This window comes from Vombatus ursinus, unplaced genomic scaffold (genome assembly GCF_900497805.2).
Source record: "Vombatus ursinus unplaced genomic scaffold, bare-nosed wombat genome assembly UNPS02009835.1, whole genome shotgun sequence".
NCBI classification, from domain to species: domain Eukaryota; kingdom Metazoa; phylum Chordata; class Mammalia; order Diprotodontia; family Vombatidae; genus Vombatus; species Vombatus ursinus.
In genome coordinates, this window is record NW_020949613.1 from 3784922 (window position 1) to 3807666 (window position 22745).

Below are 22745 nucleotides of genomic sequence, written 5' to 3' on the forward strand. Positions count from 1 at the left end.
TAAAAACAATCAAGTGCTTACTCTGTGCTAGAGGATCTAAATAGAAGAAAACAAAATTAACCTTCTCTTCAAGGAGCTTATATTCTAATGGGGCAGGGGGTGATGGGGGTGGGATCTAGACCCCAGAAAGGAAAAACCCTGGACTTTCCCACATGGCCAAATCTCTGGTGTTCCCCTGAGGCTATAACCCCATCAACTGGCCTTTCATTGTGGACCTCCCTATCACCCCAGGTCACTTCTCCATTCTCCCTTGGCCATGTGGTCCAGGTCCCTGGAATTCTATTACCTCATAGACTACTTGGCCACTCCTAGGTCCCTCTCACAGGCTTTCTGTATATAAGGTCCATCTTGTCTCCATTAAGATGCTTAGATTCTTATAATCTAGCCACTGCTGAGATTCTTATAATCTAGCCACTGCTGAGATTCTTATAATCTAGCCACTGCTCTGATTCTTATAATCTAGCCATTGCTTACCCATGTTCAGACTCCTTAAAAGTCTGCCCAATATGATGGATGTTCTAATAAATCTTGTGTTTGGCTTAAAGAAGGGTTGGGTCTAATTCTTTTGGGCAGGATCCACATGTTGTGATTTGGGGGTCCCAGGACCCCTGAACCCCTAAACTGCATCAAGGGGGAGGGATACATAAAGAGAGGCTGGAAAACAAGAAACTCAAAGGCAAATCTCCAGATCCAGTGGGGAAGGGAGAAAAGGAGGATTGGCCCCAGTTCAGGCAGTGTGGTTTTGAAATAGTAAGGAAGAAATATAGAGACCTAGTTCCAGGCAAGTTAAGGCAAAAACTGTTTCTATTTCCTCTCCTTTAACTATATTCCAAATAGAGGAATATCTGGCTTCCAGCCACATTAATCAACTGAAACTGCACTCTATAAAGCTGCCAAAGATTTCTATTTGCCAAATCTAATGCCCTTTTCTCAATTTTCACCTTTTTGGACCAAACTGCAGCATTTGACACTGTTGATCATACTTTTCTCCTGTGTACTCTTTTCTCTCAAGGATTTAATAACTCTGTTCTTTTCCAATTTTCCTTTTTCTTGTCTGAATTCTCTTCAATCTCCTTCCATAATTACTTATCCTTGTCATGCCCACTAATAATGCATGTAATCAAAGTTGCTAATCCTGTACTTAATCTATCTCTATACTATTTTGCTTGGTGATGTCATCAGCTTCAATAGGTTGAGTCAAGGCAATTATCGTATCTATCTATGGAGATGGTCCCCAGTTTTACATATCCAGCCCTATCCTCTCTCAGGAGCTCCAATTTCACATTACTATCTGCTTGTCAGATATCTTAAACTGTGTATCCCATCAACATCTTAAACTAAACATTTCCAAAACTGAACTAATTATTCTTCTTCTCTTCTCTTCCAAATGTTCCCATTACAGTTGAAGGCCTCACCATTTTCTCTGTCACCCAGGTGTCATTCTAGATTGTTCCCTCATACTCACTTCACATATTCAATTTATTGCCCAGTTTTATCATGCCTATCTTCACAAACACCTCTCATGTATGTCCCATCTCTCCTCTAACATATCCACTACCATAGTGCAGGTGCTTATCTCATGTCTAGATTATTTTAATGGCCTTAGAGTTTATCTCCCTTCCTCAAATCTCTTCCCACTCCAATCCATCATCCAATCAGTTTCCAAAGTGATTTTTCTAAATCTGAAGTCTAAACATATCACTCCCTGCTCAATAGTCTCCAAAGATTCCCTATCACCTCCAAAATCAAGTATGAAAATCTTATGTTTGACATTTAATTCTCTTCATAGCTTGGACTCTTCCTACCTTTCAAATACTCATATCCTTTATACCCCAAGAATTTGATTTAAAAAAAAAGTTGCTGGTCTTTTTATTATGATGCTGTGTCTTTGCAGTGACTATCCCCAAGCCTAAAACATTATCCTTTTTCAACTCAAGATTACATTCCCATTCTTTTTTACATCTCATCCATCGTACCACTACTACTATCTTCCTTCTGATATTATTTTCCATCTATTTTGCATAAATCTTGTGTGATCATGGTTGTATTTTGTCTCCCATGGTTGAATGTGATCTTCTTGAGGTTGGGGACCTTGTGTGTGTGTGTGTGTGTGTTTTATCTTTTTCTGTTGTCTTTTTTTTTCTTGTTAGCATGTTGTTTATTGTTAGCGTGACACATTGTAAGCACTTAATAAATGCTCCTTGGCTGGCTAATTGTCTTCTCTGAGCCCAGATTTCCAAGGGTGAGTCTGGGATTCAATTGAAGGGAGTTAAAGAGGATGAGCAGGATTCAGGCAACGTGGAATGGAAGTGGCTAAAAAAATCATAATGGAAAGGACTGAGTTAGAACAAGACAAGGAGAAAAATCACTTACCACTAACCAGAATCACTGGAGCAAAGTTGAGAATCCTGTGGGAGGGTGATAAAGAGAATGATACCTGAAGTGCCAGACAACATAAAAAAATAAATAGGGGCAACTAGGTGGTGCAGTGGATAGAGCACTGGCCCTGGATTCAGGAAGACCTGAGTTCAAATCCAGCCTCAGACACATAACACTAGCTGTGTGACCCTGGGCAAGTAACTTGACCCCATTGCCTAGCCAAAAAAAAAAAAAAATGAATAGACAGCTACATGGCTTTCATCGCCATCTTTTTATGTGTGAGTGTTTGCAAATTGACATAAAAGAGTTCTGCAGCTAGTTAAATATTTTAAGTAAAATGTTCTAATACTTTTCATGTGAATTACTCTTTTCTAATTAAAGCGTGGTCAAATGATATTAAGATGCCACAAATCCATTGTGGTTTCTTTAATATTCTGTATCCTGATTGACAGTGTGCCAGTTTTTGGTTTGTTTGTTTGTTTGTTTGTTTGTTTTACCTGTAAGTTTAATTTGTCTACCCAAAATGAAACAAAGAATCAAAACAATGTATCTAATTGGTCATTTGATTTTTTTTAAGCCATATTTCTACGCATGGCTAATCTTTCCCTTTTCCCCCTGTTGTCAAGATCAGGTCTATTACTGTGACTAAATCAATTACTTTTTCTTCTTTTTTTTTTTTTTTGGTTGTTGTTGAGGCAATTGGCATTAAGTGACTTGCCCAGAGTGACACAGCTAGTAAATGTTATGTGTTTGAGACCGGATCTGAACTCAGGTCCTCCTGAAACCAGGGCAGGTGCTCTATCTACTGCGCCACCTAACTGCCCCTAAATCAATTACTTCTAAAACAGTAATAGACATTTTGCGATAAATCTGCTGTTGCCAATGACAAACTTTCATCACACTTTCCTTTCCAGAAGACAGATTTTTTTTTTTTTTGGTAAGAAAAACTTGGATCTACAGAATGCATATATGCATGTACTATGACACTGCATCAGTAATATTTGCTTTTCAAGTTTTAGTGCTGTGCTTAGAAAAGGAATCTACAGCCCAAATTACTGATTGCACACGCTTGAGAGAACAATGTATAAATGGCACAAATGGATGTGACCTTGTTTGGGCGGTCCTTGAAGACGTCTGTAATGTTTCAGGTAAAATAGTCCTTTACAAAGTATGTTGGTATGATTTATTTCTCTGAAGGTTTTGTGTGTGTGTGTGTGTGTGTGTGTGTGGTGTGTGTGTGTGTGTGTGTGTGCCAAAAATGCTATTTTTGCCCCATTGGCTATTACATATAATTATGTATGTATGTGTTACATATAATCCATTTAATAATATATAATACAAAATGCATGCTATATAAATAGATTATATATGTGTCTATATATGCATGTATATATACATACATATGTGTGTTTTCATATATGTATTATACAAAGAGAAGAGCTTTGATTACATTGGTTTGGGAGATATTGATATAAAAATGTCCTCCACCAATGTAGATCAGGAATGAGTCTATAATTTGTAGTGGAAGAGAATTAAGTGAAACATTGAGAAGTTAAGTGATGTGTCACAGTTGCAAAGTCAATTTCTGTCTGACACATGACTTGTACCCCAGGCATTCCCTACTCCAGGCCTGGAGTCAGTAAGACTCATCTTCATGAGTTCAAATCCATCCTCAGACACTTACTAGCTGCATGATCCTGGGCAAGTCACTCAACACAGTTTGCCTCAGTTTCCTCATCTGTAAGTTAAGCTGGAGAAGGAAATGGCAAACCATTCTAGTATCTTTGCCAAGAAAGCCCCAAAAGGGAATCTCAAAGAGTTGGACACAACTATAAATAACTAAAGAACAATAACAAATCCCTTACTCTAAAACTGGCCCTCTATCTCCTTAGGCACAGCTTCATCTCCAACAACAATAATCACAATGAGCAAGGGTAATAATGATGATAAGTTGACATCCTTTTGTTCACTTACAAAATGCAATCATTTTACCCACCTAAGAAGTAGCCCAAACAAATATTAAGCATAAAATTTCAAAATAGCAAGGTAACAACTTGCCCTGGGACTATTTCTTTCTTAACTAAACAAAATAAAAGATGTAAAAAAAAATGAAAATTAATAATAACTCATATCTAAAATTGTTTACATTCACAAAGCAATTTACATGTATTATAACATTTGCTCCTTGCACAAGCTTTGGAAAGCATTTTGTAATATGTTCGGAGATAGTAGGTATGATAGAAACAGAACTAGATTTGGCATCCAGAAACCTAGGTTGAGGGACTTACTAATTGTGTGGCCATTGGCAAGTAACATACTCTGTTTCACCCTGTGTAAAACGAGGATGATTATATCTCTATGGCTTACCTCTTAAAGTTGTCTAAAAAGCTTTGTAAACAAAGCATTATATAAATGTGAGTTCTTATAACATTTTTTAAAACTGGGTCCACCAAAAATTTATGTTTTGTAACCTCAACAGGGCCTCAACCAGATAGAACACCCCCTCTCCAACTGCTAAACAATCTTACAGAAAAAAAAAATTGTGACTATTCATTGTGGATTCTCTCTTTTCCCTTCTTCCTCATCTCACATCATTCAGATTCCCTCTACCATAATCTCCTCCTTCAATCCTGTCTCATGTGATAAAGTGACCTTACTCCTTACCCAGGCTAACCCCTAACCCTGATCAACCAGTCCCCCATTCCTTCTTGTCTCCTCCAACTGAGGAGACCTAGCTCTGTCATCCACCCTTTATCACTTATTTTCAATCTTTCTTTATCTACTAGCTCATTTCCTGCAGCCTACAAACAAATCCATATTTTCTCCTTCCAAAAAACAAAATAAAACAAAACCTCTCACTTGATTTTTCCCCCCCTATCTCCCCTAACTATCATTCTATATCTCTTCTAACCTTTGTGGTTAGACTACTGGAAAAGACTGTCTACATAGGTACCTCCACTTTATCACTTCTCACTCTTTTCTTAACCCCTTATAATCTGGTTTCCAAACTTATCATTCAAATGAAACTGCACTTTCCAAAATTATAATTTATCTATTTGCCAAATCTAATGACTTTTTCTCAGTCCTCATTCTCCTTAAACTCTCTACAGCCTTTGACACTGTTCATCATTATCTCCTCCTTCATAATCTCTTCTCTCTTGGTTTTCAGGGAATCAATCTCTTCTGGTTCTCCTCCTACTTATTTAACCACTCATATTCAGTTTCTTGTGATGGGCCCTTTTCTAGATCACACCCTATAAAATAAGTTGACCCACATGGTTCTGTCCTGGGCCCTCTTCTCTTCTCCCTCTATGCTACTTCACAACAGCTTCCATGAATTTAATTATTATGTTGATGATACTCAAATCTACCCTATCCTACCCCAACCTCTCTGCTGACCTCCAATCTCACATCTCCAACTGCATTTCAGATATCTTGAACTGGATGTCCAGTAGACATCTTAAACTCAACATGTCCAAAATGGAACTCATTTTCTTTCCCCCTAAACTCTCCCCCACTTAGCACTATTGCTGTAGAGGGCAACATTATTTTCCCAGTCCTTCATACTCTCAACCTAGGAGTCATCCTGGACTCTTCCCTCTCTTAACCCCCATATCCAATCTGTTGCCAAGGCCTGTCAATTTATTCTTTACAGTATCTCTCAAATACATCCCCTTTTCTCCTCTAACACTGCCACCACTCTAATACAGTCCCTCATCACCTCACACCTGGACTATTGCAATAGCCTGCAAGTTGGGTCTGTCTGAATCAAGTCTTTCTCTACTCCAATGCATCCTCCATTCAGCCTCTAAAATGTTTTTCTTGAAGTGCAGATTTAACTATGTCACCATGCCCCCCACCCCCATTTAGAATCAAATATAAAATACTGTTTTGGGTATTCAAAGCTCCCTCCTACCTTTCCTACTTTTCCAGTCTTCTTATACCTTCCCACCACATATACTTTGATCCAGTGACAGTGTGCTCCATGCTAGGCCACAAACAAGACACGCCATCTCTCTTGGTTTAGGGCATTTTCTCTGACTGTCCCTCATTACTGGTATTCTCTCCCTCCCCATCTCCACCTACTGGCTTCCCTGACTTCTTTTAAGTCCCAAATAAAATCCCATCTTCTACATGAAGCCTTTCTCAACCCTTCTTAATTCTAGTGCTATCCTCTTAATTATTTCCTTTATATAGCTTGCTTTGTATATATTTGTTTTCATGTTTTCCCCTCCATTAAAATAAGAGCTCATTGAAGGCATGGACTGTCTTTTGCTTCTTTTTGTATCCCCAGGGTTTAGTACAGTGCCTGGCACATTGAAAGAACTTCATAAATGTTTATTGATTTATTTTATTTTATAATTGCTACATACTAGTCTCTTTTGTTCTCCCTTTCATATTGCTAAATTAGTGATACTAAGACGATCACATAGAATGGAAACTAAGTATATAAAAGTTTCAAAGTAGTCCCTTAGGTAAAGTCACTTTCCCTTGCAAAAAAAAGTGCTTAATTCTCTCTATTTATACCTTAGAGGGTGTTAAAATATTTTGCAGTGGAGAAAGAGAGAGTTGAAGTTCTCTCTCTGCCCCTTCCCAAATTCTCCAAAGCACCTGGGCTCACATGGGGGGGGGGGGGGAAGAGGAATGAGCAGAGCAATTAGACTGAAACTCTGGAATTTTTCTGGGGTCCTGTTTTTTGTTTCTGCCAAGACTGGGGTCTCCTGGGACACCCAAGAAGTCACTGACCCAGGCAGTCAGAATTTGACTAAAAGGACTTAGTTGGGTTTGTGATCTGAAATTGATTTTCTTTAACCTAAAGATAAAATTTATGGGGATCCCCAAGTGTATAAAGTAACTTACACTTGTTAGAAACAATTCTGTGCAATAATATTATTCATAAAATACAGCCTTATAATGGATATACATGTGCACACACATGTATGCACATACGCACTTTCAAAGACCCATGATTTCATCATTTTAGTTATTTCTTCTGCTTGAATTTCACAGTTCCCCTTTGACTTAGTAGATGATCTATGAACATTGAGGAAATGACTAAAAATGCCTCAAAATACTCATAACCCTCTAGTTACTTTTCTCTGATGAGACTTCCTTCAATTAGCTAGGCTGAACCTTAGTGAGAGACATACCATCTGCTCCTAAGCCCCTGGAAGCCTCCCCAGGTTTGTACGGCTTGTCAGTGCTTGTGCACATAGGGTCTTAGAATGAGGGATAGAATGGAACCTCAGAGTCCAATCCCCTCATTTATAGATGGAAAAATTGAGCCCTAGAAAGGCTAAATGCTCAGACATGTAGAAAACCTGTATAGGATTGTCCATAGGAAAAGACTTAAGAGGTCACTTAATCCAATACCCTCATTTTTACTGAAGAAGAAACTGAGGCTGAGGGAGGTTCAGGGATTTAACTGAGGTCAAATTGGTAATGCCAAAGGAAGTATTTAAACCCAGATTCTCTGCCTGTAAAGAACAAATTGGCATATGTGTGTATAATCAGTATTTAAATAATTAAAAATAAGTATCTTATGTAATCAAATACATACATATGTACATACATGCATTAAATTCATGATCAAGTTGTAAGCTCATTTTATTACTGATGGATTAATAAATTCAGGTGCCCTCCTTTCAAAACAAAATATCCTCACAGTGGCTACAGGTAGGAACTAGATCTGGAAGGTAACTTAAGAGTCATATAGACAGGCACTGGAGTCCAAGAACATGAGAATAAATCCTTCATATAATGCTTACTACCCATGTAACCTTGGACAAATCATTTTCTCTCATTGGCTCTCTATTTCCTCATCTGAAAAACAAGGAGGTTGGAATTGATGTTCTCTGCAGTTTCTTCCTCTTCTAAATATATTATCCTATGCAGTTATCCAATTTTCCATTTTACAGATGTGAAAACTGAGGCCAGTAAGATAAATTAACTTACCCATGGATCAAAATCTAGTGTTCTAACAAAGTGATAAATATAACATAGTTTACATTATGTCCCAAGCCCTTAATCACTCTTGTTTATATGTGAATCATTATTGAATCTGTGATTTCCTTGTTACAGAGAATTCCAGGATAAGGGAGTCCTTTCTACAGATGTAGGTCAGCCCCTTCTTCCCTTAAAGAATGGGTTGGTACTCTGAGAGTGTAAGTGACTTACCCAGGGTTACCTTATTAACTTGTGTCAGAAGCCACACTTGAACCCAATGGTCCCTAAGAGACCCTGACTCCAGACTAGTTCTTAATCCACAATGCTAAACTGCCTCTCACCTCTTGTTTCATTGATTTAAAATTCTGAACTTGATAATCAGAAAATGTAAGAGGCGTAATTTACATTACAAATGTATTTGACTGCAGTGACTAGTAGAAAGCTCTCCTTTTGAATTTAAAAACGAGGCCAACAGCGGGAGATTTAACCTTGAAACCAAAAAGTCCTGCCCTGGGCATTTACTCTCTTATTGCTCTAGGACAGAAGTGTCAAACATACTGAGGCAGGGCATTGTGAGGCTCCACAATACTTCTGTGCAGCCCAAAGCAAATTAAAATGTAATTGGGACATATTTAACAAAATAAATAAGATACAATAAAAACATAGGTAACATGACAATTTAAAATCGTCAATATGCATTCCTCAGAGACCCTTATGTATGGATTATTGTTCCTGTGTCCATTTGAGTTTAATGTAACTGCCCCAGAAAGTGTTCTAAGAATATAAATTGAAGAGAAGGATAAACCTTCATTGGTAGGGAGAGTTTTCCATATGTAGAAACAGATTCAGTCACTAGCTTTACCCATTTTACACTGATCTTTTTTTTTCAGAAATGCACGTATTTGTGTGAAGAGACGTACATTGCCTTATCTATATTTCCAAAAAGAAAACAGAGAACTATGAAATGTAATGCTATAATAAAATAATATTATAACCATAATGACTATATCTCAGTAATACACCAACTGATTTTCAGATACAGAAATGCTTCACTTTAGGGTTATACATTGAAATGGTACCACATTTTCAAAATGATATTTTCAGCAATCAAAACTATATTGTACACATGGATTTCATACTCCTTTATGATGTTTCATCGTTGTCATTTGCTCAGTGATATTTGACTTGAATCAAATAGCATTATATTGGGATATATGTTTTTAGCCAGTCATCCTTTCCACATTGCTTGCTGGAAGGGAGTAGATCAGATGATAATCATTAAAGAAATAACAATAGTTATATAAGCCATCCTTTGCTTTTTTTTTTTTTTTTTGGTCAGGCAGCTGAATAAATACAACATTTACACAATCACTGAGACAGTAGAAAAGTGAGGCTAAGCTCACGGATAAAGCAATATAGTAAATTGACCCTGCCATAGAAGACTGGACATCTGGGCAATATAAAGATGAGCCAGAAATATTTATATTTGAAAAAAAAAATGAAAATTTGAAAAAAAACTCTACACTTAAGATGTTTTGCCCAAACACATCATAAATATTATGATAGTTTAGAAATATGAAGCAGCACAACTTCTTGTTCCTTCATGACATATGACTTATGTAGACTTTTTACCCAACCCTCAAAACTTCCCATCCCCAGTCCAAGTAAGTGTTTGTAAGGAAAATAGAAAAATAAATACTCTCCCCTTTCTAACATGAACCTTCTTGCATCTCATACATGAATCCTTAGTTACTACATCTAATGGCTCACATATCTCAAAGATTCATAAGTCCTTGCAACTACTCAACATTTGGGGACTAGTGGGGTCAAGAGACAGCAACCACAACTAACTATGTGTATGCTAATATAAAAGCTGGTTTAATGGAATGGGTGCTAGATATAAAGCAATAGCATCCTTCCTTAGAGACCTGCTATGTAATCATGGGCAAAACCTTTAGCTTCTGTCTCCCTGAGTTTCCTCAACTATAAAATGAGAATAGTAAGATTTATAATACCTACTCTATGGGGTTGTTGTAAGGCTAAAATAAGATAATGTAGAAAAAAAAACTTTTGAAGACATTAAAGTAATATCTGTTGTCCAGTTGTTTCAGTCTTATCCCACTCTATGTGACCCCATTTGGGGTTTTCTTGGCAAAGATACTGGAGTGGTTTGCCATTTCCTTTTCCAGCTCATTTTATAGATGAGGAAACTGAGGCAAACAGGGTTAAGTGACTTGTCTAGGGTCACACAGCTAGTAAGTGTCAGAGGCCAGATTTGAACTCAGGTCTTTCTGACTCCAGGTGCTGTGCTCTAGATACTGCACCACCTACCTGCCCAAGCAATATTTAAATGTATTTTATAATTATCCTCTTTTTATCTATCATCCATCCTTGTCTTAAGGGATTGAAATGTGTATATGTAAACGTGCAAGTATGTATGTATGAGTGTGAGGTAAAACAAAGAAAAATAACTTTCCACTCTGTATCTAGGCAGACATGTCAAAACTCATGCCCTCTCAACTCCTGGAGCAACAGAATCCTATTGGAAGCAATCATGATGATCTTCTATTCTTCTATTCCAACTACTTCCATCTACTCCAACTATTCCAGCTTCCATTCTATGTAAACACAAACTAAAATAAGGCATTTATATAAAATTCTCACAGTCACTTGATGAGTTGAGAGGAAAATGTAAAGCATTAAAAAATAAAGCTACTTTGTTTTCTTTGAGCAGAAAATAATTTTGAATATTTTATGATGACAGTTTCAAAGTTGTGTCAATACTACCACTTAATGCTTTGTGTGTCATTATTTATGAGATATTTTCGTAAGATCTTCTAATCATGGGATCGTAGACAGAGCTGGAAGGGATCTTAGAGGTCATCTACTCCAATTCCCTTGTTTTTTGGATAAGGAAACTTGAAGCCCAAATATGTTAAATGACTTACCCAAGGCCATTCAGTAACTGCCAAAGCCACAATTTAAGCCTAAACCTTCTGACCTCCAAACAGCATGCTTTTCTCTATACCAAAAGAAGTAATTTCCAGCATTTTACTAATTATATTCTTATAATTATCTTTTTATCAGTCTATAAGCAGAAATGTAGTCAAGTGTATCAAGTGTCTTTTGGTAAAAGCATTAGAGGAGTTATTTGGTTTCCCCTTTCACGTTTACAAATTACACAAAAAGACCAGTTGCTAAAATGAAGAGGGATATAAATAAGAATTGTGATTTAAATATTATATAGAAAGGGCTAAATGAGGAAATTCCTCCTACCAATTAAGGTTGCCACCTTTTCTAAAACTATACTCTTAGAGAGTTTCAAAGAGCACTGAAGGATTTAATGAATTGTCCAGGGACACGCAGCTAAGTTGTAAGGCAATGAGGTTATGTAATAGAGAACTAGATTTGATATTATAAAGACTTGAGTTCAAAACCTTCATCAGCCACTTATTAGCTGTGTGACCCTGGGCCAACTATGGCTATCTGTCTCAATTTCCTCATCTATAAATGGATAATAATAACATACTTTTCAAAGTTGTTGTGAGTATTAAATGAGATCATATTTTAAAAATGCTTTACACTTTAAACTTAAAAATACTATGTATTTATTATTATGCTGGTGTTGAAAATAATCTAATGCTAATTTCCTAAGTCTCCTATATCACTTTTTAAAAGAAGATTCTGCTATTTTCCATCTAGAATATAATGATAGAGAAATAAATCTAAAGAAACATTATTTCATTGCAATCACAATTTATAACATGCTAAAACTTTATTCCCTTGAAACATAACTATGAACACAAATGGGAAAACTCCCTGTACTAATGAACTCACATAGATACAGTTTCCATTCTATATTAAAAAATAAATAAAATAAGGTTTTGTGCTCAAAAAAATTGGGCTACAAATGTATATAAATGATCTTGCAGAGCTTCTACTTGACTCACCAAGTTGTGAAAGTTTGGAATTGCTAAATTTCATATATATATGAAATTTAGCAATATATACACACACACACGCATATATATATACACATATATTATACATAAATATATATAATATATTACATATATTATATATAAATTAAACTCTTAGGAAATCAAGTAATCAAATTCAAATTGATGTGTGCAATATTATATATTTGTCTATAAAATATAGGTAATGACTGCAAGATGAAAGATTTTTTGAGCTGCAACTTAAGCATCCAGTTCCTGGAGGATCAATATCCCAAATTTAAAAACTGTCTCTGCACTGAAGATATTTATTGTAGTGTTGACAAGTTGCTTGGGAGACAATGTACCAGTAAAACAGGTAATAAGAAGGTTCTCAAATATAGAAAATGATCAAAAGAAAAACACATTTTTACCAATGACAACATATACTCTACATAATTAACATTATAGATTTCCTAAATATATGGTTGTTTGAATCAGTTGCTGTTTTTCTGTTGGGTCCAACTCTTCATGGTGCCATAGGGTTTTCTTGACAAAGATATTAGAGTGGTTTGTTATTTCCTTCTCCAGTGGATTAAGGCAAATAGGGGTCAAGTGACCTGCCCAGGGTCACACAGCTAGTAAGTGTCTGTGGACATGATGACGTCTAGAGGTTTAGGGGTACTGGGACCCCGAGATCATGACACATGGGCCCTGCCTGAAAGAATTTGACCAAAGCCTTCTTTCAGCCAAAGACAAGGTTTATTAAAGATCTACCATATTAGCCAGACTCTTAAGGAATCTGAGCATTTGTGAACTAGTGGCTAGATTGTAAAAATCTGAGCAGTGACTAGATTATAAGAATCTGAGCACCTTAATGGAGACAAGATGGACCTTATGTACAGAAAGACTGTGGGAGGGATCTAGGAGTGGCCAAGTAGTCTGTGGGGACTGTGAGGTAATAGAATACCAGGGACCTGGACCACATGGCCATGGGGGAGTGGAGCCTAGATAGGATTAAGGGTGGGAAGTGGCCTGGGACTATGGGGAAGTAAGACAATGGAGGGCTAGACTAGGTTAAGGGTAACAGAGAATTGGGAGATTGGGTATAGCCACGATGAAAGGGCAGCTGATGGGATTATAGCCTCAGGTGAGTTTTGGCCATGTGGGAAAGTCCAGGGTTTTTCCTTTTTTGGGGTCTAGATCCCATCCTCATCAGACAGATTTGCACAGGTCTTCCTGACTCCAGGTCCAGTGCTCTATCCACTGAACTACTTAGCTGCCTGAATCAGCTGTAGAGGTAACTTATTCAGCCCAATTACATACTCTGTAACTTCCCATACACTTCATATATCAAATTTCACTGAAATGTATTCTGAATTATAGATTATATACTTGTACAAAAACATTTAGGGAAATTGTGTTACAAAAGGACTGAATCAATAATTTAACATGACACATATCTTTATGACCTTTAATCATGGATGCATTTGCTCAAAATGCATTGTTTCTTTCAAAAATATCTTGCATAATCAGATAAATAATCAATAACAGGACTGAAACTGAGACCTCACCCACTTTTTTGCCCAAAATGAATACTATGTACCTTGCTGATATTTTATAATGCTGTTGTTGGAATGAATATGTGGACAGGCTGGTGAGAAGAGGTATTATTGATAGGAGTTTCCTAAAACCTTTACCTAGATTACAATGCTTATGCTATCTTTAGTATGCCCACTATAGCTCAAGATAGATTGATCTTATCTGTGGTTATGACTACTATAATTTAAGTCTGAACCTATACTTTTTTTTAAACTAAGCATTAAAAACAAGGAAGTAGGCTGAATTCAATTATATTTTTAAAAAATCATTGAAAATCTCCCACTAGATCCATTTGTATTCAGATGTAGTTGCACCCCAAATTTTCTTCTACAGATATGGGATTACATCCTGACAACTAATAGAAGGGTTCAAATTATTTAGATTAATGTTTCTGACATAGAAACCTAAGATGATCTTATGTAATCATTACACAAATGAAGAAGGGGGTTATAAGACATTTAGTTCTGCCCTTCTTACTTATCAAGAAGTCTTATTTGGGCTTCAATTTTCCTCCAAAATGGAACCCTGCCTTTACTTTTCATTATATGAAATGATGAACAACTTCCCACCAAAGTCTTACATAATCTTGAGTAATGAAATAGTATATATGCTTTGATTTTTGTATAACTTTGGACTCTTTAGTTTGGTGCTGTTATTTGTCTGCTCTGCTTAAGGTATTGAAAAAAAAATCAAACTGGCTTTTGCCACACCACTTGTGTCTCTGTAGAGGGAAAATTTCAGAGTTTTAAACAAGAGAAGAAAAACCAATTGTTTAGCATATAGCATATTAAGGTGGAATGAATGAATGAATAATAAAGCACTTAATTATTTACCTTGTGCAAAGAATCGTGCTAAGCACTGAGATAAAAAATAGAAAAGAAAAGCAAGAGAATGTAGGTGAGAGACAGATAATCTTAAAGTCAGGAATTCTGGGGAATATATTGGCAATGTGATCCACAACCAAGCATAGGCAACTGTCTAAGACTCTAAGTTGAAGAGGTGTTGACCTTCATTGGTAGAGGGAATTTCCTTTCAGGTAGTTTCCTATGCCAGTAAAATCACAGACTTAATCCTATCCCCTAAAATTTCTATTGAAGAGAACATAAAAATTAGACATGGTTACTTACCAGCAGGCTCTAAGCTAAATATTACAAAAAGTCAAAACCTAAATATGTGAATAAGTTTAAGGGAAATTGGGCAATGATATTGTAGAGGGCAGAAACATAGGTTATCTTAATGTCCAGTTGCCTAGCAGATAGTAGGTGCTTAATAAATGTTTATTGATTAATTGATTCATATCCTTGTATTCATTTTTACAGAGCATTCAGAGCTTCCCTCAGCCCAAGTTATTCAAGCAGATGTCATCCAGTGGACTATGTCAGAAGAGAGATTGCAAGGGAATGAAGCTGACAATGACTGCAATGTGGCCATGCAGGCTTGTCAAGCATCAGAACATTGCTTCGTGATCTATAAGAATTTTAAAGAAACATGTGGTTCAAGGATAGAAAGTTGCAGCAGTGATGATGCAGCAGGACACCTGTGCATCACATTTAGGGAAAAGCTAAAGGAAAGTGTGCTGTGGGATTGCAACTGTCCGGAGCCATTGAATGAAGACTGTATTCAAATTTGGAAGAATATATTTGAAAGTCCTTGTTTACAGCATGCTCAAGAAAGCCATGGAACAGTCTTTAGTGAAGAATATGAAGATAAATATATTCAGGAGGACATGAATACAGGTAAGTATTTATTAAAGAGCTTTCAAGAGAAATACATGTAAGCACTCTACCATTTCAGAGCTTGGGACCTTAATCATGTGTGTGCGTCTGTATGGAGGTGTGTGTGTGTGAGAGAGAGAGAGAGAGACAGAGAGACAGAGAGAAACAGAGAGACAGAGAGAGAGAGACAGAGACAGAAGGAAAGAGAGAGAGAGAGAGAGAGAGAGAGAGACCCCTTCTTAGATTATTTATTTTTTGAATTTACATTTGGAGAAATGCTAAATTTTAGTTAAAATTAGTAAAAATAAAGATACTTTTTTTTATATTCAAGTTCATGGTCAGCCTGAAATGTTTCTATTTAGTTGTTGTTCAGTCATGTCAAGCATATCTGACTCTTTGTGACCCTATCTGGGATTTTCCATTTCCTTCTCCAGCTCATTTTACAGATGAGAAAACTGAGGCAAACAGTGTTAAGTGACTTGCCTGGGGTCACACAGCTAGTAAGAGTCTGAGGCTAAGTTTAAACTCAGATCTTCCCAACTCCAGGCCCAGTGTCCTATTCACTACATCACCTGGATGCCTCCAAATCCATCTATACACTTCTGCTTAAGAACCTCTGTTCCAGAGGTAACTGAAGCATAGAGCTAGAAAATTTAGGTTCCAATTCTCTCTGTATGCATTAAAACATTATTCACTTTCCTTTATCTTAGGACCCTACCTTCCCTTTTTGCTATTATATTGTTACATTATTATACTCATTAAATTCATTCATTAAACAGACATTAAGTGACTACTATGGGTCACACACTGTGCTAGACACTAAGAACCAAAAGAAGAAGAGAAATGAAACACTCCCTGCCTTAAAAAATGTTTATTTTGTTGAGTGACACAAAATATTCATGTACACACACAGTAAATATGTATATGCAGGAAAATAAGGAGCTAGCAGCTATGTGGATTGAGAAGTATAAAAGTGATGCTTGAGCTGAGCTTTGAAAGAAACAAGGAATTCTGAGAGTTAGTCAGTCCACACATTTATTAAGCATTTGCTATGTTCCAGGAAGAGGTTTGATGTGAAAGATGTCAGAGGTAGAGACAATGAGACTTGTAAAGTGTTTGGATACATAGTGTGGGGAGAGAAGAGTATGAATGAATAAAGCATGAATGAAGAGAATGACTCTGAGGTGACAAACCTAGGTGACTGAAAGGATGGTGGCATTCTCAAAAGAAGAATTCTGAAAAATGATGGTCTTGTTGGAAAATTTTGATGAGTTCTGTTTAGACGTGTTGAATTTGAGATGCCTAAAACACATCAAGTTAAAAATGTATGATAGGCAGTTTGGGATGGTGATGATGATGATGATTGTGTTTCTATAGGGCTTTAAGTTTTTCAAAGACTTGAGAATCATCTGCTTAGAGATGATATTTAAACTTATGGGAGCTAATGAGGTTAAAAAAAAAAAAGAGTGAGTGTCCAGAAAGAAGAGACCCCAGGATAGAAGCTTGAGTGTGATATGATTGATGACTCAGGAAAGAAGATTGAGAAGGACCATACAGAAAGTTAGGAGAACAAAAAAGAAAGAGCAATATCTTTAAAATCCAAAGTTGTATTAATAGGAAATTGTTAATCGTTTGGAACAGTGGGCTTCTTAAAAAGTACAAATTAATTTTAAGAGACAAAAATGTGAAATTATTCATTTCAGTTCAAAACATCCATTGCATAAGAACAGGATGAAGGAGACCTAGCTTGACATTACCTTTGAGGGGGTGGGAGAAAATGTGGATTTGAGTTAACATTAAGTTCAGTAAGAGGGAAAATGATAAGAGTCAACATAACATCCAATGTAATCTTGAACTGTGTTGAATTAGTAAGCAAATCAAAAGAGCTCAGACCAAATATGAACTGTTGTTTGCACTTCTGGGCATGACACTTGAAAATGATTGTGGGAGAAAAAAGGGGGAGGGGATTTACATGATAACTTTATTATATATTAAAAAGGAATAGCAAGTTGTACATAATAGAATTGCAGTTTAATGTGCAATCATCTTTTTTTTATTATAGTATGTTATGAAAATGCTTGTTTTATCACATAAATTAAAAAGAAAACAAAGAAAACTTAGAAAAAGGGGAAAAAAGAAACCACAGAATGTCCAGCTAAAGGTGGACACGATACTTAGAAGTCTTGAAAGTAAGTTATATGGATAACAGTTGGCAAGACTGGGGTGAAGAGAAAACTAATGGAACACATGATAGATAGCTATCTTCAAATATTTGGCAGTTAGTCAAATATGTGGAAGAGGGCTTAGGCAAGCTTTAGGCTCTTGAGGACATAACTAGTAATAATGACCGGAAGATTTTAGCTCAATATAAGGGAGTTAGATTTCAACTCAAGAGCTTTCCAATAGTTTTCACTGTTCAAAAATGGAATGGATTATTTTATAAGACAATGAGCTCCTCCTCATCACTGGAAGTACATTGCATAGAATTTAGAAGAAGATAGTATTCTGGAGATCAATTAGTATAACTCTTTCATTTTACAAATGAAGAAACTGACCCAGAAAGGTAAAGTGACTTGCCCAAGGTAACACAGTATCTGAGCAACAGAGGCAGGATAATAATGTGGGGTACAGCGACTCTAACACAATTAAATTCAGAGACTTCTCAAGGTGGAAGCAAAAAGTTAGTCTTAATTACAATCTCACGAAAAGGGGCATCTATACCTCCAGTACACTACCAGCAGGAGAAAGAGGCGAGGCGCAAAGGAGAAAGCAAGGTTATATATCTTAACTCAAACAAGAAACTCCCACCCCGCCACTATCCCTTACTCCCATTGGCTGGGAGGTGGGCTTACATTCTAGGCGCGAAAATCCCAATTTCCCATTCCCAAAGAACAAGGAAACAGGGTATAGCCAATCCAAACATACATGTCCTTATTTAGTATACGTAATGCTGACATGGCAGTGGCAATCAGGAGAGGGTTTAGGGCTGAATTAAACTTATGGCCTGTTTGTTCTCTCAGAACCTATCTCTGGTTTCGAGACAGTCTTTTCATCACCACCCTGAGAAGTCTTCACAGAGGTTATATCTCATTCAATAATAATAACAATAACAATAATTATATCATAATGCTGATGATAATGATGACAACAATCATGGTGATAAACTAGAGCCCTAGTCCTTTGATTTCAAATCTAATGTTCTTTTCCCTACAACACTCTGCCACCTTGAGGGGAATATTATAGAGGGAGAGGTCACATTGTAAAAGAGATTGGACTAAATCATCTCAGAGATCCTTTTCAGCTCTAAGATTCTAAGATACCATTACTTCAATGCATAAGACCTCTTTTTAATCTAAAGTAATTTGAGAAGACAATATTGTCTAAATTACACTTCTAGAGAATCTAAAACTTAAAGGGAAGGTTAATTTGGTTCAGAAAAGCCAACTAAGCCATTGTTTATATCAAAATACAAGGCTTAGTCACTGTTTGTTCCTATGTTTAATAGGCAAGGATGGTGAGCTGACTTGAGTAATAGCCCAAAGTTGTTTATTCCGCTCAATTCTTTGCTCAAATCTCATTCTGGATTTGTATTGTGTTGCCACTTTTGCTAACCGTTAACTATTTTAAAGGGTCTATGTTAATAATTCTGGTCCATATATACTGGTTAGATGTAGGGAAATTTTCAATAATAATTTTGTTTCTTTCCTTCTAGATTACATTAATAAGCCTATTAAATTGCAGTGGGATGAAACTGCTCTTCCTCACCATGGTAAGCATTATGAGAGTTAACATTGCATACCATAGGGGCAGCTAGATGGTTCAGTGGATAGAGCTCTGGTCCTGGATTCAGGAGGAGCTGAGTTCAAATTTGACCTCAGATACATAACACTTACTAGCTATGTGACCTTGGGCAAGTCACTTAACCCCAAAACAAAAAACAAACAAAAAAATAAACATTGCATACCACATTCTGTAGCTATTCAATATTTTTATTATTGTAAACAATATCATCAACAAACAAAAATTTTAAACATGATTTACATGTATATTTCTTTCTCCCTCTCTCTATGCATATATATACATTATATTATATGATATCAAATACATATAATATCAAAATATATTTTCAAGAACACATATATGCAAATGAATTAACTTTACATACTTATTATTATAAGTTATTCTAAAGAACCTCAGTTCCCTCATCAGTGAATTGAAATGATACCTCTATGGTAGAGTAGAAAAAGTTTTGAAATTGGATTCAAAGGACCTGGATTCAAATAATTGTTCTGAGATTTCTGACTCATGTGACATTGAATGAATCTCTTAGTCTCCCTTTCTTTAGCTATAAAATGAGAGTATTGGATTAGAAGGTTTTAGAGGTCTCTTCCAGGACCAAATCATGATTTCATGATCCTATGATCCTAATGTGACCAATAAAATTATATATATATATATATATATATATAATATACATAAAATGTTTTGCAAACATAAAACTCCAATTTATTATTATCATCATTATCATTATATCATAAACAGACAATGTGGCAGCTCCTTGTCCTTTATCATTCATCTGAGAAATTTATGTTCTGAGATGTTTCATGGAATCCAAAACTATTCTTGCTCCTCAGCTCTGTTATCTTCCTAAAAGCAAAGCAAACAAGAAATAAATATTAAAATCATTCACTCCTCGGTACTCATTAAATCCTTATTGCTGTTATTGTTGTTGTTGTTGTAAATATGTGATTTCAATGCTTTTTAAACCTCCCAGCATGAAAACTCCCTGCACTAGTATACTCTCTTTAATGCAGAACCTTAAAGAGTTGTCTGAAACATTGAGAGGTTAAGCGCCTCACCCTTGGTCACACAGCTATTATGTATTTGAGACAGAACTAAAACCTAGGTCTTCCTGGCTTCAAAGCTGCCTTTTCTCTACTGTGCCATGCTGCCTCTCACAGCAAATTCTTACTTTTTCTAAAGCACAGTAGCAGTTGCTGAAATCCAGTAGACTAGTAATGCACCACTCTTTCAATTCTAGACTTCTCACAGTATTTTCTAGGTGTAGATGCCTACTTATTTTCCTGCAATCTGAGCATATTTCTGCTTTTAGGATTCCAAGGGATCTGGTCCTGTTTGGAAGCAGCACAGATTTGTGTTGGAGATATAATGTGTAACAAACAGTTGGCTCTGTACCTTAAGGCTTGTTCAGCAACTGGAAGGCCATGCAATCTGACACAGTGCCAAGCAGCCATCCGCTTCTTCTATCAAAACATGCCTTTTAACACTGGCCAGATGTTGGCTTTGTGTGACTGTGCTCCAGCCGATATACCTTGTCAGAAGGCCAAAGGTGTCCTTCATAGCAACTTGTGTGCTGAGAAAGTAGTTCCACCCCCATCGTGCCTTGATGTAATTCACAGCTGCCAAGATGATGAAATATGCAGGTAACTAAAAGCATATCTTCCTAATTTTCTTATTTTGACACTTGTTACTGTTCAGGCTTAACACTTGACCTGGTTAACCGAGCCATGGTACTTCTTAGCAAAAGACAAAACAAAACAAACAAGCAAAAATGCCAGAACAATAGGACTAGACTAGTTTTATGGAAAATCTGAATCCATATAAATAATTTACAGGTATTCTATCCATATGTATAAATATACACACATAGATTCATATATGTATATGTATAGAGATATATACATACTATATATACACATACACATACATATGTATATCTATATATCTCTATATGTGTATATATGCCCATATACACACTCATATACAAACATTATTTTGGATATTATATACATACATACAAATGCATATATGTATGTAAGCATGTATTATTGTTCAATCACTTTTTCGGTCACCGCCAACTCTTCATGACCCCATTTGAGGTTTTCTTGGCAAAGATGCTAGAATGGTTTGCCACTTCCTTCTCCAGCTCATTTTACAGATGAAGCAATGGAAGTAAACAGTGTTAAGTGATTTGCATGGAGTCATTTAGCTAGTAAGTGTCTGAGGCAGATTTGAACTCATGAAGATGAACCTTTCTGACTTCAGGCCTGGTTCTCTATCCATTACACCACCTAGCTGCCCCATATGTGTGTGTATGTATATATTATACAAACATATATGATGTGTACTTATATATAATACATAAATGTATGATGTATATATAACATATATATGTACATGCATGGATATATTTATATATTCAAATATAGATACATAATGTTATGCAAAATGACATGCAGAAAGATGACTTAGGAGCTAACAACTAGTATTAATGTTACACATTCTGTTCCTAGCAATTTGGTGTCCAGCTACCCTTCCAGTCTTCCTATGCATTATTCCTTTCATGCACATGCTTTAGTCAAATTGTGTTTCCTGCTATTCTTCATATATGACATGCACAAGCTGTCCTGCATTCATAGAATTCCTCATCTCTACCTCCTAGAATGCCAAGACTCATTCAAAACTTAGCTAATATGCTCTTACGGAAATCATTGTTGATGATCCAAGTAGCTACTGCCCCTTCCAAAACAATCTTGTGCTCATTTTTCCTATGCTTTATATGAATATATATATCTATACAGATATAGATATACATATAGATATAGATATAGATATGGATATGCCATCTTGCCCAGTGAATTGTAAACTCCTTGAGAACTGGTAGTGTTTCATTGTTATTTCTGTATACCCCCCACCTATCATGGTATCTGTAACATAGTAGGCACTAAAGAAATGATTGTTAATTGATTAAATTAAATTGAGTCCTTCCAACTCTAAATCTATTGCCCTAGGATTCTACGTCTTTGCTGAAAAATGAAAGCGTTGGACTAAATCATTTTTCAGGTCCTTTTTTAGTTCTAAATTTTACAATAAATACAATTGAATTACCAGTGTAAAAACAAGAAGAAGAAGCAGCATTTATATAATGCTTGAAAGTTTGCAAAGAGCTTTGCAATTATTATCCTATTTGATTCTCATAATAACTCTCAAAGTTAGGTGCCAGTATTATCCCCACTTTTAGAGGTGAGAAAACTGAAGCAAACAGAAGTTAAATGACTTGTCCTGGGTCACACGGCTTTTAAATGCATAAGACTGGATTTGAACTCAGGTCTTCCTGACCCAAAGTCCAACATTGTATCCATTCACT

At 36.2% G+C, this 22745-nt stretch overlaps 1 protein-coding gene across 1 annotated transcript in view; it reads left to right on the forward strand.

The window, feature by feature from the left end:
- The first annotated feature begins 3352 nt into the window (after positions 1-3352).
- Positions 3353-22745, forward strand: part of GFRAL (GDNF family receptor alpha like) — a 37788-nt gene continuing 18395 nt past the window's right edge. Inside the window, exons 1-4 of the mRNA XM_027852894.1 lie at positions 3353-3527; positions 12487-12639; positions 19290-19346; positions 20691-21021. Of these exons, the coding sequence (XP_027708695.1) occupies positions 3353-3527; positions 12487-12639; positions 19290-19346; positions 20691-21021 (716 nt within the window). The remainder of the gene's footprint in view (positions 3528-12486; positions 12640-19289; positions 19347-20690; positions 21022-22745) is intronic.